The sequence below is a fragment of the Rutilus rutilus genome (genome assembly GCF_951802725.1).
Source record: "Rutilus rutilus genome assembly, chromosome: 11".
Taxonomy (NCBI): Eukaryota; Metazoa; Chordata; class Actinopteri; order Cypriniformes; family Leuciscidae; genus Rutilus; species Rutilus rutilus.
Genome location: NC_140216.1, coordinates 29,777,710 through 29,796,610, shown reverse-complemented (window position 1 = coordinate 29,796,610; position 18,901 = coordinate 29,777,710). Strand labels below are relative to the sequence as shown.

The 18,901-nt window shown below is 36.5% G+C and overlaps 1 protein-coding gene across 1 annotated transcript; it reads right to left on the bottom strand.

Moving 5' to 3' along the window:
* Positions 1-1,877: 1,877 nt before the first annotated feature.
* On the bottom strand, positions 1,878-17,918 carry pip5k1aa (phosphatidylinositol-4-phosphate 5-kinase, type I, alpha, a). The gene is made up of 16 exons (XM_084424383.1): positions 17,703-17,918; positions 17,302-17,421; positions 15,393-15,427; positions 14,785-14,874; positions 14,082-14,212; positions 13,849-13,966; positions 13,183-13,335; positions 10,476-10,775; positions 8,148-8,344; positions 7,472-7,555; positions 7,347-7,395; positions 7,161-7,245; positions 6,901-7,071; positions 4,849-4,975; positions 4,618-4,711; positions 1,878-2,034 (listed from the first exon to the last, which is right to left on the bottom strand). Exons 2-16 carry the CDS (start codon positions 17,342-17,344, stop codon positions 2,032-2,034), a joined length of 1,680 nt encoding a protein of 559 aa, XP_084280509.1. The 5' UTR covers positions 17,345-17,421; positions 17,703-17,918; the 3' UTR covers positions 1,878-2,031.
* Between the last annotated feature and the right edge of the window lie 983 nt (positions 17,919-18,901).

Genomic DNA, 18,901 nt, shown 5'->3' with positions numbered 1-18,901 from the left:
ACAACGTGAAATGTATGTGCAGATGTAAACCCTAAAACACATACAATGCCTTGAACAGATCATCTGATAGTAAAGCATAACACAGGAAGCTGATCTATTGAAATTTTTTCAGTGTTGTTTATTTCAGTAATTTGCATACAGCATGAAATGTTACAATATTTTCCACTCCAAAAGTCTCAATATCCTCTGACAGAGAGCTGTAATACATGAATGTCATTGTAAGAGAGAAATATTTTAAATTATTTTTAAAGCTACTACTTAAGACAATTCTCAGTTTGAGGCAATAAGCATTTTCAGAGCAAACAGCAATTGCACAAGAATCCCAGATCGTGAGTGTACAGTAAAAAAAAAAAACGCATTCACCAACCCAAACAAATTTAAGCAGCCACCAGGTGTCAGAACTTGCATACCGTGTCACATAAAAACCTGCAATAGACAATTTGGAACTTGAGATAAAGAAATAAATTACAAGCAAACATACAAATAAATATGACTTTGTACAGGAATGTTTTTTTGTTTTTTTTCACAAAAATTGTCACAGAAAAAGTTCCAGCAATGTTCCCTTACTCAACTACGCATCCATATTTCATAATATTTGCATCTTCATCATTAATGTCTCCGCATTCAGGCTGACTGATTAGCATGCACATTCAAAAATGATGAGAGAAAAAAAAAAAAAGGTTTTGTTCAGGATTTAGTTTAGTTTGACTTCAATTCTCTTAACAAAACCGAGGCATTAAGAGAAGTTCCTAAGCTACACAGTCTATGTAACCTAAATTTCATTAAAGAATAACAGCACAGATGCTATATATTGTTTTACAGTAGCTGTTCTGCCAGGTCTGTCTTATTGTGCCCTAAAAAAACGGCCATTTTAAAATCAATGCTAAAAAAAAACAAAAAAAAAACAACATTAGTCCTGCAAGCCGAAATACTGAATTAGGTCTTTTATACATGGTTTAATATTTCTGCCAATGTTACAAAAGTGATCTGTTGTCTTGTTTGCTTTTGCCTTCTTTTTTTGCAAACAATGTAAAGTTTAAGTAAATCAATCTCCAAACTAACTCCAAATATTTTTTTTTATTAATTATGTTAATAGGTCAGTCACACATGACAGACTGATATTTGAGAGAGAGAGAGAGAGATACTGTGTTTTTGTATAGGTGACCAATGCAATCCGGCACAATCCACTTGCAGGCATCATGCGCAGTGAAAGGCTTCCTGTTCATTACAAGGCAAAATAACTCTTGTGATTAAGGCACATATAAATATTCAAAAAACATCACAGTACTGCATTTGAATCAATTTCTAAAACCAAATCGAACCTATTTTACAGATTCAAAGTTTTGAAAAAAAGTGTCTTGTTACATGATTGTTCAGGCAACCTGATCTGGATTGACTCATCCAACACGTTTTTGTTTTTTTGGGGGGGAGGGATAATCATGACATATTCCTAAAATGTCTTTAAAACTCACAACCAGCCAAATGTCCTTTCTTCCCTTAGCAATAGCTCTCCTTGGCAAACTAAGAGGAAAAAAAAAGACGCATGGTCAAATGAAGTCGCAGAGGTCCTCAAAAGTCCAGTTTGTTCTCTAAGAGCCAGTCACATGATGCAAAGTTCTCATCACTGTTCTTCTGCTGTGAACATTATCAGGTCCTGGGAGTTCTTGTAAAAATGAAACTGTTTGAGAACAGTGATATCACACTGTTGAGGTATACAGTGGCATCTTTCTTTTGGTTCCATTTCTTAGCAGCAATATTGGATGTACTGACATCCAAAAAAAAAAAAAAAAAAAAAACTATATATATATATATAAAAAGGGGGGATATCTTTATCCTAATGTTTTACAGTTTTATGAACATGTGCACCTCTCTATTTTGTAATCCAGATTCTCCAGTTTTCACTTCCTTGGATGTTTACAGCAACTCCATCTTACTTTCATGCTTTTCATTTTCATCCTGTTCCAATATCCTTAAAAGAGAGTAAATCTTGGTCTTTGAGGGCTTTATTTTGTCCTGTTCATCCATAGTCTTTCACTGCAACAGCAAAAGAAAGAATAAATAAAACTCTTTTACAACAGGGTAGAATGACTAGACAAGTAATTCAGCATGCTTTGTAGGAGGCAGTTCACATATCCTGTTAAATGACACAAAGACCACATTGTAATTCGCAAAAGTGCGTGCACTCTGAGGATAGAGAGATCCTTTCATTTCACAATCTTATTTGTTTGTTGGCATGACCAGAGGCTCCCAAATGGTTTCACTACAGATTTTATATTGGATGTCAAGTGGTAACACAACAATGTAGCAAATTGGTTATGTACTAAAACTAACAAAAGTGTTGTGAAACCATGCATAGCTGGGACATTATGCAAACTTATTAAAGGGATATAGATCACCTAAAAATGAAAATTCTGTCATAATTTACTCACCCTCATGTTGTTCCAAACCTGTATGAGTTTCTTTTTTCTGTTGAACACAAAATATGATATTTTGAAGAACGTCTGTAACCAAACAGTGAATAGACCCCATTGACTTCCATAGTATTTGTTTTTCCTACTATTAGGGATCGACCATATGGATTTTTTTCCATCAGCCTTAGCCGATGACCGATACGGGCTGCCGATTTTCTTTGGCCGATATTTGGAGCCGATACTGCTTTTGCTCACTCAATTTACATCATAAAAATGACACAATGATGATAACAAATGTTACAAGTCTCAATTTAAAAAAGGAACATTTAATGAACTTAAAAAAACAATATTTGACAAATATTAAAAACATGTGAGGTAGAAAAAAAAAAAAAAAAAGTTCAGTGCTGAAAATAAATATTTAAGCATAAATAAAATAATTACACTATTGCACACAGTAGCAACAAGCAAGCAGCATAATAAAGTGTAAACTGTACTATACTTAATTTTAAAAGTAACCGACTATTTACAACCTAGGCATTTAATGCTTAGGCCTAAATTTTAGTGCACTTAACTTAATCTCTTGTAGAGCAAATGGCTTTCCTAAGAAAATGGCTTTTCCTCCATTTTAAACGTTTATTATGAATTAGGGACTGTTCACATATCGCGTCTAAAAACGTGTGGAAAGCACGGCAGCGCCGCTTTCTCCTTTCTACAAGCGCTTGCGCTCCCGTGGCGTCTGTCGTTGCTATGCAACCATGACCTGCGCTCTCCATGATGACGAGGAAGTAAGGATTCTTCCGAAGAATGTTCGGCCGAGCTTTCGATGTTGTCATGGAAAGGTCAGTTGATTTTTGTCACATGACCTGCGTGCGCTTGCGGCATTCTGAGAAGTTTAGATGTTTTCATCTCACCATGGCATAGGAGCGCCTGGACAAATGAGCGCGCTGCATCGCATGCGTGTGGCAACCGCGTCGCTTCTTTTATGAGCACACGTCCAAACCTCAGCCAGGTGGTCGCTGAATAAAACTCCTACAAATATCACGGAATCACGGAACAACGTCGGCATTATTTAATCCTATGACCAGTGTTCGTAACAGCTGCCGTATGCATATGGATAGCCTCAAACTTAGCTATTTGCAGCTCCCTAAATACAATGACAAGCATAGATGAGGCATTCGCGTTTTCCATTTGGACCCACAAACTTGCTTAGCTATAGTTGCACGCACATATAGAGCAACGTGTTTCCACTTTCAAAGTGTATGGCAATATTTCAGCTAAGTCAACCAGTTAAAAGATGCTTTGAAAGTTTAAAACTTGTCTTGAAGAGGCTTCCAGCACTCTGCTAGTGTGGGAGGGGCAGTGCATGGGCTGCACATGAACAACAGAGTCTCCAGCAACACAGAGCTGCCTGCAGACGCCTGTCTGTAAATAATGCAGGGAAAAAACTATCAGCGAACGCAGCAGCCGCATATCGGCATAAAACCCGCAAATATCGGCCCGATATATCGGTCGATCACTGCCTACTATGGGCGTCAATGGGTGCTTGGGCCTGTTTGGTTACAGACATTCTTCAAAATATCTTCTTTTGTGTTCAGCAAAAGAAAGAAACTCATACAGGTTTGGAACAACATGAGAGTGAGTAAATTATGACAGAAGTTACATTTTTGGGTGAACTATCCCTTTAATATGACAGGCTGAAAAAATGACTGACAAGTTGTAAATGCATAAACAACAGCACAAGTATTATAATATGAAGTGTTATAGATTGCGGCAGCTCCAGTTTGCTATTTCAGCTGACACAGACAATTGCAAAGACTTCAGATGGCGCCAACTCTGGATCCACATACAAAACTATCAAATATTATCCTTATATTATAATCATTACAAGCACAAGTTGTAATTGCTGCCTAGCATTTTCACTGGTTCTGCTTAAATTAATCTAAGCACATAACATATTATATAACATATCTCTGACTGATAACAGAATATTTCCAAAAATGTACCAATTAAACAAGCGTTTTCTGTAAAGCTGCTTCGAAACAATATGTATTGTGAAAAGCACCATACAAATAAGCTTGAACTGAATTCAGTTTGTGACCAACTAATTGAGAACCACAGTTGTAGTAGGACATAAAAACAATTTACTCTATGTTGTTTAGTCTACTACACTGAAACAGATTGCAGCCCAGAACAAAATGTCTCTTACTTCTGACGTGCTTGTCTGTGGAACAATCTCACTGAGTGAAATGACTTCGATATCCAAACTTTCCCCTGATGACTGAGCAGCTATACTGCTACGACTGGAAATGAAATGCATCAATAGACATTTATTATTAGTGAAAACAGTGAGTGCATGTGATAAAATGAATAGTAGTAGTTGTAAAACTTACCTTTCATCAAATTCAACCAAATCATCTAGTGTCTAAACATCACATACCTCAGAACTGGAGTGTTCGTGGAGGGCCGAGAGCTTCCAGGAGAGGTTGCTGACAGGGTTGTATCAGCTGAGCTACTCGTGATCTCATCTTCAGTAACCTGTTGTGGGAGCAGGTCAGGACGAGCACCTGAAAAGAGAAGAAGTGCCAAAAGAGTGAGCGCTCCTTAGTCAATAATGATTTAGTCAGGGTTGAAGGGGAAATCATGTTGATAATGTCTCAATCTAGGCCTCTAAAATGTCAGATGATTCAAATGCAAAAACCTCAGAGAACTGGACAGGCTTTATTACATGCATGTGCTGTAGGGGGCAGACATTTACAGCTCTCACTTGCTATGTTATCAGCACACAAGGGCATCTAACTTTTAAACTACACCGTTATCATGCAGTATCTGCTAGCATTGAAAACATAGCACAACATGAACAATGTTTTCCATACTAGCAAGGGCAAGTTAAGCAACCCTGGCCACACCGCTGAGACCCACAAGTAGATAGAAAGACCCACAAGTAGAATCTAAGTATATAGATTGCAGGCAAAAAAGTAAGAGACCCATTCTTCTCAGATCAGAGAGTTTATACATTTATCAAAATCAAGCAATCATAAAAACAACACAGATGTAGAATATGTCAGTACCATATCAATTAGGTCAATATTGGAGATGTTTTTTTAAATATATATATAAAAAAAAAAAACATGCAGGATGGAGACTTGGTTCTATTCATCTGGTGTTGATTGCATTTTGAGATGTGGGTGTTGAATTCTAAAGTGGAGGCAGATGAATGCAAGCTTGAGGTTTAAGCAAGGTTTAAGTTTAAGTTTAAGTTTAAACTTGAGGTTTAAGTTTAAGTAAGATTAGTTATGATATTGTGATTAAAAATGTGCCAAAATGTCCATCTTGGGGACTTTTCATTTAAACCATCTGCTCTCTCTGTCATTTAAAGGGATAGTTCACCCAAAAATGAAAATTCTGTCAGTAATTACTCACCCTCATGTTGTTCCAATCGCGTAAGACCTTCGTTCATCTTCGGAACACAAATTAAGATATTTTTGATGAAATCTGAGTGCTGGATCACTTCTCCATAGGCTGCTAGGTGGCCCAAACTTGCTGGCCCAGAAAAGTTATTAAAGAGATCGTTAATATAGTCCAAGTGACTACAGTGGCTCAATCTTAAGTATATCAAGCGACGAGAATACTTTTTGTGGGCAAAAACAAACAAAAATAACGACTTTATTCCACTATTCATTTCCTTCTCTCTGGGCCTCGTAGTGTTTTTGCGCTGCACGTCTGTGTTGCACGTCATCACGCATCACACACATGACCAGCGTCGGCCAATAGTGAGCCTACGTGGTGACGTGTAACACAGACGTGCTGCGCAAAAACACTACGCGAACCAACTAGAGGTCGAGAGAGAAGGAAATAAATAGTAGAATAAAATCGTTATTTTTGTTTGTTTTTGCGCACAAAAAGTATTCTCGTCGCTTGATATACTTAAGATTGAGCCACTGGAGTCACTTGGACTATATTATCGATCTCTTTAATAACTTTTCTGGGCCAGCAAGTTTGGGCCACCTAGCAGCCTATGGAGGAGTGAGACAAGGCTCAGATTTCATCAAAAATATCTTAATTTGTGTTCCGAAGATGAACGAAGGTCTTACGCGGTTGGAACAACATGAGGGTAAGTAATTACTGACAGAATTTTCATTTTTGGGTGAACTATCCCTTTAATGTTAATCAAACAACAAAAGAAAAGGTTGGGGGTCATTTTTAGGTTTTTATGAACGCATTGACAGTGACAGGGGCCCCCGGACAAAGTTTGGCTTAGAGCCCCCAGAAGTCCAGGACCTGCACTGGACAACAGTATAGAATTTGACTATCTATATCTATGCATCCCAACGCAGAATCACCAAGGAAACTTCCAAAACTGGTTGAGGAAACAATCTCAACTATTTTTGAAAGAATTATTTTGGTTACCACAAGAATTTACAGTCTTATCTTGCTCAGACACCCTGCTTAACCTTCCTTTTTCTATTTATCTCTCAATGTGTTCTCCTACCGCTGTCTCCTTGAGTGTCTGGGCTGGACAGCTGCACTGTAGTCTGCTGTGGCTGTGTTTGTTCTGCTGCTACAGGAAGGGATTGTTGTGACTGTCCAGATACTGCGATGTTTGACTTCTTCCCAACAGACACGGTTCCTCCTCGACTTTTCTTTGAGGGAGATGTTTTTACTAGCGTAAGAAAGAAAAAAATTATCTTTACTGTGTCAGCACTTTTAATGCAGCAGTTGCAAATGTTCCAATGTAACTATCAAACTTACAAGTTGGTCTTTTGAAGACTGCGCTGCACATAAACTTCTGGAAACGATCTGCGTAGAAACTCGGCCGGTGCACGGATACCGTGTCCTGTGGAGGACATCATCAAATAGTAGACAAAAGATAAATACTTTGTTTTATTTGTAAAGTTCTCTTTTTATTCAGTGTTTGATATGGGGTGTGTGACATACCCCATCATGCAGCAGAGCTTTCCATGAGTGCTCCAACTTCTTTACAAGCCTAAATACAGAATGTTATTAGTAAGTTATAGGGATTTATTATGAAGAAAACACAAAGATGTGGAAATAAAGTCTACCTATAAGATTGAAGGATATCAATGATGCCGATGAAAACCAGCAACCTTTCTCCTTTTGAACTGAATGCTGGAATTCCTCCCATACTGCAAAGAATGAAAAAATATTGCACGTTAACAGTTGTGCAGGCACAAGGTAATCATTTCTCAGTAAGTATAATCATAACAGTACAATAGCATCTACAAACTAGGGATGTCACACTGAGTGACTATACCTACATTTTTTTCTCATATTTTTTGGTTTTAATATTTATCTGCGGTGAAAAAAATTATATTCCAAATAAATGTGGCTCTTTTGAACTTTCGATTCATCAAAAAATTCTGAGGAAAAAAATGTATCAGTTTCCACAAATATTATGCAGCACAACAGTTTTCAACATTGATAATAAGAAATGTTCCTTGAGCACCAAATCAGCATATTAGATCATGTGACACTGAAGACTGAAGACTGAAGACTCTATATTAAAATAGAAAACAGCTATTTTAAATTGTAATAATGCTTTGACTGTATATTTGGTCAAATAAATGCAGTCTTGCATTTAAAAAAATCGTACCGACCATTAACTTTTAAACAGTGTAAATTATTACAAAAAAGGATTATAGCCAAACACATTCAGTCTTGTGGTATTTTTTGGTGCTTTGCAGTTTCAGCGGTGCCAGCCAAAGGTTGATCACTCACCTTTCGTATGGCTGTGGTGAAGTCTTGCCCTTCGTCTCCCCTTGAATAGACTCAATGGCTGTGCAATAAAGGGGCTTCTGGCCTGGTGCCTTTTTCTGGGTATCGGGCACTGCAGTAGACACCTCTTCACCTGCCCTGTCCAAGTTGTGGATACCCATCAGCAGACTGTAGTCCATGATCTTAAAGCTCTGTAGTACCTATAGATAAAAGGATATATAGAGAAAGTGTGACAGGCACATTTAGCAGATTCAAAATGTAGAATGGTTCAACCAAATAGGTTTTTAAATGGGTCATGAATTGAGAATTAGAGGTCACTGTGCTATAAAAAATATCCTGTAAAATTCAGAACTCAAAACTTTCTTGTTAGTCCAAAAATAGCTTTTATTAAAAACCAAGCTCAGAAAATGACTCGTTGCAGATTACGTCGCACTATTACATCATAGTGCGATGAAAGGGCGCCTCTGCAGAAGATTAACGCCTACTTCTACATCATTGCCTCTTCAGCCCCGCCCACCGATTCACGCATGTCATGTAGTAGTAAATACGAGACAGATGCAAACACAGAATTACTCCGGCAACAAAACCATAGAGATGCCTCTAAGGTTTACGAAGTGTTTATGTATTCAGATCAAAAAGAAGGTCGAAAGCACTTGTCAGAGGCACAGAACTTCTTTTAGCTTTAGGTAAGTGCTTATTACCAACAAAATCCAATCAGAATTTAATTTTATATAAGAATTAAGATTATATGTGTTTGCGCTTGTTATAATAGGAAGCATCATAATAGGCACATGACGACAGGGAAGTGACAGGCGAGTTACCCCTCCCACTTCTGCTAGTTTTACTGAGATTTCTTATCCCGTGCAAACTGGCCATTAACATTACAGACGTCCTGTGGTAAAGTTACATTACTCCATCTACCCTTGTAAAACTAATTCCGTCCAAATAGGGCTTAACATTTAGAAAACTTTATTTTTAACAAAGTTTAAGTCAGATCGCATCAGTAAGACACTGTTTGTTTGCTTCATTTTACTGCATATTCATTTTTGAACAAGACAAAGTTTGACACAGACTTTTCACATAGACTGAAAATAAAAGAGGCAGTGCCGACTACATTAGACCCTACAGTAATGTTGCATTACACAAGTGTGCTTTGGCTGATACAGATCGTTTGATATGTAATGAGTATTTATACTGTAGCGCCGCAGTCAAACTGAATAGTTGTGATAGTTGCATTTGCAGTTCTTTCCTTTTCTTCGGCATTTATGGGGTTAATGAGTTGGATTATCGTATACAGAAGCGCATAGAGAACGCTGCTTTTGCTATTGTTTCGATTCTAAGCCATTCACTGTGATCATGAAAAGCTTCAGTGAGTGACATCTGTTTTTTTATCAGTAAGACAATACAACACGCTGCATTTTATTTAAAACACGACACTGCAAATGACAATGTATACGTTTTTCACTTCATCGAAAAATATGCAAATATGTTAGCCATTTATAGCTGTTGGCGTTTTGAAAGTCTTGAATGTTTACTTCCAAGTCTTGAATGTGGTACGCCCATCAAAACAGAGTGTTTGAAAGAGAAGGTCAAAAACAGGATAGAAAATAGCTTTTTACTTCTAAATTAGGATGTTTTTTTATGTAAAAATCTTGATAACATCCTAAGTGGCCCTCAGTGAACATTATAAAGTTAAACAAATTTAGTTCAAGACTTTTTTTTTTTAAAGAATGGATTTAACCTGGGGCGGTTATAGGGTCGGTGGATATTCTGTGGATACATATGGAGCCATCATTTTAATATTGTAATGTTAGCTATATACTATAAAAAATTACTATAGATCAGTGGTTCTCAAACTTTTTTCGTTCTCGCCCCCCTATAAACCTTTAAAAAACTATTTTGGTTTGATTCTGAGAATACTATGAAATAATATGTTGTGTGCCTTATTCTGTGCAAGAAGCCACATCATCTCACAAAAGGATGTTTTCAAGCACTCATCTGATGTTATGTTGTCTTTTGTTTCATAAATGCTTCTCATGTTTGGAAAGACGTTCAAATGCATGTTATAAGAGACACAAACTAGCAATGCTTTAAGGCTGCACACAAAAATAATTCTTGTTTACATTCTATCCTCTTTACTTGTCATTTATGTCGACGATCACTCCTGTAGCTCAACCAGTAGACCATGGTAATGGTAATGCCAAGGTCATCGGTTTGATTAATAGAGAATGCATGTACTGAAGGAATGAATATCTTGAATGCAATGTAAGTGGCTTTGAATAAATGGGTATGCCAAATGCATAAATGTATATGTAACTTCTGTCTCCTTACCCGACAGTCTCTCTGAATGGTCCTACAGAGGGCGTTGTAGTGGTCACTCTCCAGCAGTATGCCCTCAGGCATGTCCTGCATAAAGTCTAGGTCTTTGAACGTGGGCACACCCTTGGACTTTTCTTTCGGCGAAGCACGTCGCTTGTATGTGGAGCCCTTCAGGTCGAATTTAAGGTGCATAGGTACAGCGCATGGCAGCAGGTTGTTCATCACTACGATTCGGATGTTCTTCCCCTCTGCCTGAACGCAGTAGAGACCGTAGAACTTGGGTAGCAGCGTACGCATGTTCTGGTTCAGGTTCTAGAAGACAAATGGTGAATTATATAAAGGAAACTACTATGCTTATAATGTTCAAACAACAAAGGAATGAACTAGAAAGCATTTTAGAATTAAACAATTTGTTAGTAAATAAATAAGTGCTGTCAAAATTAACACGTTAACACACATAATTTTTTCAGTTTAACACGTTAAAAATATTTAACGCAATTAACTCAGCATTTGTGTTTTTCCAGTCATCCTTTGGCTAGTGTAACACAATATGACCACACTCTTTTTCAGGCAAATGCTTTTAAAACATTCAAGTGCGATAAGACACAAAAGAAAACACGGGTCTGTGAATCTCCTGTCTGACACACACACGATTCATGCGCAAACAAAGCCCAGCAAATGACTCCCTCTCGCAACGTAATATGACGCGGTGTTAAAAAAAAAAAGAAGAAAAGGAAACCGTCATGTTTTCTACTAAATTTGTGCCCTTATGTCTTGCAAACAATTGTAAATCCTGCATTAACTTTTCATATGGTACTTTTAATACAAGGTTATATATTAATAAATAAATAAAAAAAACTGCAATATGCCCTTTAAGGATCATCAAAGAACAAAAGAAAAAGAAACTCTCTCACTGCTCTTGACTGAATAACTTTTGTAGCTTTAAGGATCAATTTATATTTAATTTATAATATATGCAGTGAAGACTGTTAGACCTAACTGAACATCTTAAAGAACTGTTTACAAGATTAAATGGGTCAAAAACAATGAAACCTGGTCTGACACCGGGCTAATAGAAAAAATGTAGCCCTGATATATTGAAAGGCACAGGTAAATGTGACATTTATTATAATGGGTTTATGTGAAGATTGTTTTAGAGGGCACCTATTATGCAAAATTCACTTTTACATGGCGTTTGAACATAAATGTGTGTTGGCAGTGTGTGTACACAACCACCCTATGAGGATAAAAATCCACCCAATGCTTTTTTTTTTTTTTAATCCCCATAAATCATAAGCACTGTCTCAGAACAAGCCATTCCCAGATTTGGAGCAATGTGACGTACTTTTGCACAAGCCCTGCCTACGACTGTTGACTGACACTGCAGGTTTTAGCGTAGACCCGCCGAGTGAGATGTACACAGACGCCGGGGGCAGCTGTAGACAAGAATCTCTTCTAAAGCGATAGAGGTGTTTTGTTGTTGGATGTAAGAATGAACATAGCAGTCTTCATTTACTCTCATTGTTACTTGAGGATGGATCAGTTCCAACTGTTCGTGATCCAGCTTATAGTCTCCAGAGATAGGCCTAACGTTACTGACCACGGCAGAAATGAAAGAGAGAGCGCACACTTTATGACAGCTCATCGAGTCGTTTTACGAATATAAAGTTTACCAGTTTATTAAGCACCCACTGAAAAGGTGTGTATATATTTGTTTACTGTTAGCTGTAACGAGTGTTTTGTGTACTTCGCTGTGTATGTTGATGATAATGAAAGGAAGAGAGAGAGAGTTTATGGATAAGACTTTAATGCACACTTCTTATACTGTGTTTATTCAGCTCTTACAGTGATTCTCTGGAGTAAAACTAACGCTTCATCTTTTGTTTTATGTACAATAAACTTTATTGAACTCATCAGTATATTTTTGGCCATCATTCGGACACGGTCCGCTACAACAGGCTTTCACTAATAGTGGATAAAAGCAAGATGAAAAATAAGTTATAACCGTAATTAAACTAGACTATACCTGTTCTATTTCTATACAGCATATATTCTCTGACTCTGTGGGCATTATTGTTCGACTCCGGGTAGAGTTTCTATTTTGATATTATCAGATGAGATTGCCGGCGGCAACAGCTCATTTGCATTTAAAGGGATACACACTAAAACGGTGCATTTTTCTGAGCCCCAAAAAGTGACAATTTAAACATGCTGTAAAAAATGATCTGTTGGGTATTTTGAGCTAAAACTCCTCATACACAGTATGGGGACATCAGAGACTTATTTTACATCTTGTGAAAAGGGGCATAGTAGGTGCCCTTTAAGTTCACTTAAATTAAAAGTTGTATTTTTTTTAAAGCCTAATAAATGTTAAAATGTATACCTTTTAATTATACTGAAATGCTGAATGGCTATAATTAATGGCAAAAACTGAGAAAAAAAAAATCTATTTCATAGAGACATCAGTAGCGGTATTGGTATCGGTGATGCCTTCTTTCATAAAAAGATGCAATTAAACAAATATTTCAAATATAGACAACTGTCTTTATGTCGTTTCTACATTATTTTTGAGATTAAATGTGAAATTATTACAATACATACTTAAAAATGTCAATGTTAGGTGCGATTAATCGCAATCAATTACAGAAAAATGTGCGATGAATTAGTTAATTTAATTGATTGACAGCACTAAAATAAATACAAAGAAACCCTCACTTACCATGAAGTAACCTGGCAGGAGTGTTTGCAAGAATTCTGCCTCTTTGTGTTGTACCGTCTTAATGATAAACTCATCATCGGCAGAAACGTAGAAGAGAGACCCGCTTGCTCCAGGGTTAGACAACTCGATAAGGGGTTCATTACAAAGAGAGTACTGAAGAAAACACACACACACACAGCAGATAAAATATGACTGGAGTGTTGCACGTGTCCATCACTGAGAAGAGCTTTTGTTCATTAAGTTGTAAGTTGTAAAGTGAAAAAACAACAATAATAATATAATCCCATTAAAAAAGAACTTGGACTGAACAAGACAAAACCAAATCAACCTTTTTAGATGGAAATGAATTGATCATGTCCATCTTACATTCCGTTTTTTTATTATTTTGATTCAGAATGATGTGATAATGAACCATTCAGATCATTTTATGAACCTCTTTGACCAATTCATTGAAAAAGAACCACCCCACAATGGCTTTCAAGCAAGTTTAACTCTACACAAACTCAACAGTAATTTCTAGCTGATGAAATATTTTAGTCATTTAGTCATTCACAAAAATTCCCATAAAACAAATCCCATGACTATTACAGGCCTAAAACACACAATTTAAAAATTCCCATATATTTCCAGGAAACCATGGGAACCCTGTTTAATAAACAAGATTACCAGGTAGTCGTCGGGTCGGATCCCAAACATCTCTCTGAAGTAGCGGAATGCAATGGGAGCGTAAGTTTTAAACTTGAAGTCACCATGGTGATGACCTGGAGTTGAGCTACTGCCTTGACTGAGAGGAAGACAAATACAAGCACGTTTGAGTACACAATGTGTGACTACTAAAGCAAAACGTTCCTTCATCTCATGGCTACTCTAACTGTATGAAGACACGTGTACAAACGCACCTGGGAAAGAAGATGCTTTCTACCACTTCGAAGTCCTGCATGAGCACATCTCTTTCTGGCTTCTGGCTCAAGCTTCCCACGCTGTGTGTGATGCCCAGCTGAATGGCACCTTTCAAGGCAGATGATGTGGTCTAAAGATTTTCAACAGAGGGCACATGATGAGCAGAATAAGAACATGGTAAAGTGTAAAGGCCCGTTCACACAAAGAACAATAACTAAAAAAGTTATCATCTTTCATCAGCTGGAAAAAAAAATTGTTCTGAAAGTGATTACAGTGATATTGTTTCTCTGTGCCGTTATAGTTGTAGTGTGGACTCTGCTATTCTTTTATATTAAGAACGATTTGTAGAACTATGTCGTTATCGTTATAATTATCGTCCTTGGTGTAAACGGGCCTTAGTACACAAAAATACAAGACACTAATGCATGGGTCTTTGCATGTGATTTAATAAAACTGAAAGGGAGGAGCAATAACACAAGGCCTGCTAGTTTGACCTGTATGTACATGCCCATACCATTTACTAGGCTATGTCATTGTGCCACACAAACAACAGATAACACAATAATAATATATGTAGATATGACAGATTCAGGAATGTGTGTCATTAAACTGAGATTGGAAGTTGAACTGCTGAATCTTTTGATCTCCAACAAACATCTACTTTGAAATATTTACAGGATATCAAAAATACACAGCTCGAACCTTTTTATACGTAGTCTCCCCAGTAGGGTCAATACCTCGGTGGCCCAAGGTCTTCTTGTTCGTCTGGGATGAGCTTGAGATGCTCAGACCCTGAAAGATAATGACTGCTCAATAAACACATCAGACAAGACAAAAACTTTGAACCAAAAACATAAAACCATTTATATTTAAAGCAACTGTACAACTGTAATGCCAGATTGAATCTGAAAACTGCAATGACTGACAGTTAAATAACCATAGCAACAGATGGGACAGAACAATCTGATAGTGTATGTCAAAATATATGCAAATTAATAGACTTGCCACATGTTCTGTGTATGTGTTTCTTTGTCCTTTGTTGTATTACACATTTTTCACTTGATCTTTTTATAAACTATGATTACTTATAAACATCTGAAGACAATTAATTTTTATTTTCAAATAGTTAACTAAAATAGTAAATTAGTTTCTACAATGGTATCGAAATTGGTACAAAGAAGAGAGAACCATGACATTTTTCTGGTATTGGTACCGACTACTGGAATTTTGGTACAGTGCCAAGACAATGTGAAGTGTAATGTGAATTTGAAACTATTAAAGCAACAAAACAAATAAAAGCATATAATTACCTCCGAAGAAGCCATCTTTCGATTTCCAGGAACACCTACAGTAGGAAAAAAAAAAAACGTATCCATGAAAATGACTAGTGAAAAAAGCCATTAGGCATTACGGTGCAGGTATGGATTGCAGCTAGTTGAATTATAATAAAGTATACGATTCTTGCCAAGTAAAAATACAGAGCTCATACTTGAAGCATGAAACTATCTTCTTAGACTTTGCACTATGCACTTTTCCCTATGCACTGGGATCCTAACCAGACACTGAAGTGATTATAATCTGCTTTTGTGTGAAAAGCTACACTACAAATAAAATGCAAAAAAAAATGCAAATGCGAATGCTAAATAGCTTTTCAGACTTGAGATGTGTCGTTAACCACAATTGTGAGTGTAAACATGCAGCATGCACAGACACCTGGGTTTCAATTCCTTTGTTCTTCCAAGAAAACACTGTAACCCAATCACACCAGCTGAGTCTGAGGTGGCACTACGATTAAAATAAAGACAAGCACAACCCAAGCAGTCATGGGCCTACTACAGACTGTCTACAACACTGATATTCAAATTAGAGATCATATGCAAACACAGCCACACATGTGCTTTTACACACATGCATGTACCTTTCTGCTGGAATAACCTCCAAAATAAAGACATCTGAAGAGTGACAACAGTGATTATAGAAACAAAACACAAACATTTCTAATTCTACTATCACTAATGAAATATTAAAAAGTGAGCATCTTTAACAGTCCATTATCATATCTCATTTTGTTAGAAAGCATTCATCACTTATCTAAGCACCATAATACACATTTATATTACATATGTGTCTAAGCTAAATGCTATTATAAGAGCTATTGGATATCTGCCAATTATAAAATCATCATGTGTGCTAACCTGAAGGGCAACAAAAAAGGAAGAAAAAATTATAATGAACAACATCCTGCCAGCAAATAAACTACAAAATCTAGGTGAATTAGCTAATTATTTTTGATGTAATGGCTGATAACCAATAAATGGCAAATTTTACCATTCTATATCATTTTTTTTTTAAATCAATAGTTGTGTATGCTCTATAGTGCCAGTCAAAGGTTCAGAAATAATAATATTTTTTATGTTTTGGAAAGAAGTCTCTTCATCAAGCCCACATTCATTTGATCAAAAACACAGAAAATACAGTAATGTTGTGAAATAGGCCTATTATTACAATTTAAAGAATGTTTTTCCTTTTTTAAATATACTTTAAAATATAAGCAAAGCTTAATTTTCATCAGCCATTACTCCAGTCTTCTTTTTTGAATAAATGCTGCTCTTTAAAAAAAAAAAAATCATCAAAGACTCCTGAAAAAGTATCACAGGTTCCAAAAATATATTAAGCATCACAAATGTTTCCAACAATGATAATAACAGAGTATCAAATCAGCATATTAGAATGATTTCTGAAGGATCATGTGACACTGAAGACTAGAGTAATGGCTGATGTACATCCAGCTTTGCGTCACAGAAATAAATTATATTTTAAAGTATATTAAACTAGAAACCCACTGAAACAATATTTCACAATATTACAGTTTTTTTTTTTTTTGTCTGTAGTTTTGATCAAAAAAATGAGGCTTGATGAGCATTAGAGACTTCTTTCAAAAACATTAAAAACTGTAATGTTTCCAAACCTTTGACCGGTACTAATATAGACATATACATATATATGTAATGTATGGTTCGGTGTACTAGCCTATACAGTGGTGATTGTTCCACGTGTGCTCAAAGCACCATAACTACACATTTCTTGCATATAGGAAACCACACGACTAATTTACTATACGTGAACTCATTCTTTTGAAACTAGAGCACTGTAAAACAGATTAATCTACTTTACACTAATGTGTCATAAACAGCAAGAGGAAATAAAATGCTCTCTTACTGGAGCTCGCTCCATCCGTGGAAACTACAGCCGGCGTAGCCATTTTCTGGCGGAAGTTTCATATGGTCCTGCTTGTTTTCACTTGTGGTTTATGCAACACACACACGCACACACACAGCCCTGAAAGATCGCAATGTCCAAACAAAGTCTGTTAGTCAACTCAAACCTGAAGGAAACTAACTGATGTAAGGTTACAAAAAGTTGCTTAACTTAGTGTGGCAGTATTTTGCCATGATATGTAGGGAGTGTGGTGGTTACACACTACTTTAACCTGTCATACTTTTACTTTATCATTTAAAAACACTCGCTATATAAAAATGTGTTTGTTTGCTTACTTGCATACTAATGACTTAGTGGCTAGAGACCCACAACAACAACAACAGGTAAGACTGAGCGCTTACCTCAACTTAATCTCTTCGTTTTTTACTCAAGAATCAAAAACAGTATAGTTAAACTTCTGTTTATGTTCGCAGAACGGCTCGACGTCTCGTGCGAACCTCGGAGGTACTCGAAATTGTTGTTATAATTACTTTACTGGGTCCATCCGAATTCCGAAGTAAATAACCCGCTGAATCGCACGGAAGCGTCCTCGCTCCTCTCGAGCCTCCTCCCAAAACAAGCGGAAGTGACGTTGTTGTGACGTTGAATGGCTCATTCTTGGACAAATCTGTTTTCTACAGGGGGCGCTCGCCTGAGAAATGCCACTCCAGCTTCATTCAAAACCTTTTGCATTTTCCCCTGGACTGAACGAGGACTTTTGGTCATTTATAAACTTACAAGAATAGTTCACTTAAAATGAACGTAAATTAAAGCGGTCACAAGGGACCTGTAACGTAACAGCGTCGAGTGTCTTTTTTATTATTAATATATATAAAATGTGCTTATAGGCAAAAAATGCTCAACAATAATTACATCTAGGCTATTACAAATCATATATAAACCTTACAGCTTAAAGTAAGCGAAAATACACTAGAAGTTTGCTATATAAGACTATTTTATGGAAGGTAGTTGCCAATCCAGTTACATTTATATATAAAATGCTTTTTTGCATAGATTGTTTCAAAGCCGTTTCACTGTATAAACAGTAAAATAACAGTATTACTGTTGTAAAATCCACGTATGAAACGACTTCAGTTTTAGCTGTAAAGAAGCTCTATGGAAGACAGTCATTTTTCAGCTCAATTTCGTTAAATGTGAACTCAGTAACGGAGTCAATGTTGCAATTACGCAAAGTTCATTTGTGGAAAAAGTTCATTTTAGCTATAAAGCAGCTCACAGAAGACAATGGTTATTATTCAGCTCAAATTAGTTCACGGTTTTGTGTTGCCTAGGATAACAATAAGGATTTTTGTTTACATTCTGGTATGTATTAAGGAACACTATATTTTCATAAAGGGTAGGCTAAAGAATCATACCAGTTTGTGGGTATTTTACCCCTACATTTATAATGTCACTAAATTAAGTATAGACCAGTTATCATAGATGCTGAAACTCCATTCTAACCTAATTGAAGGTTACCATTTCTTTCAAAAAACAAGTTTATTCTTTTAAAATAAAGTCTTTCACTAAATTCCCAACCTTTACATTTTTACCTTAGAAA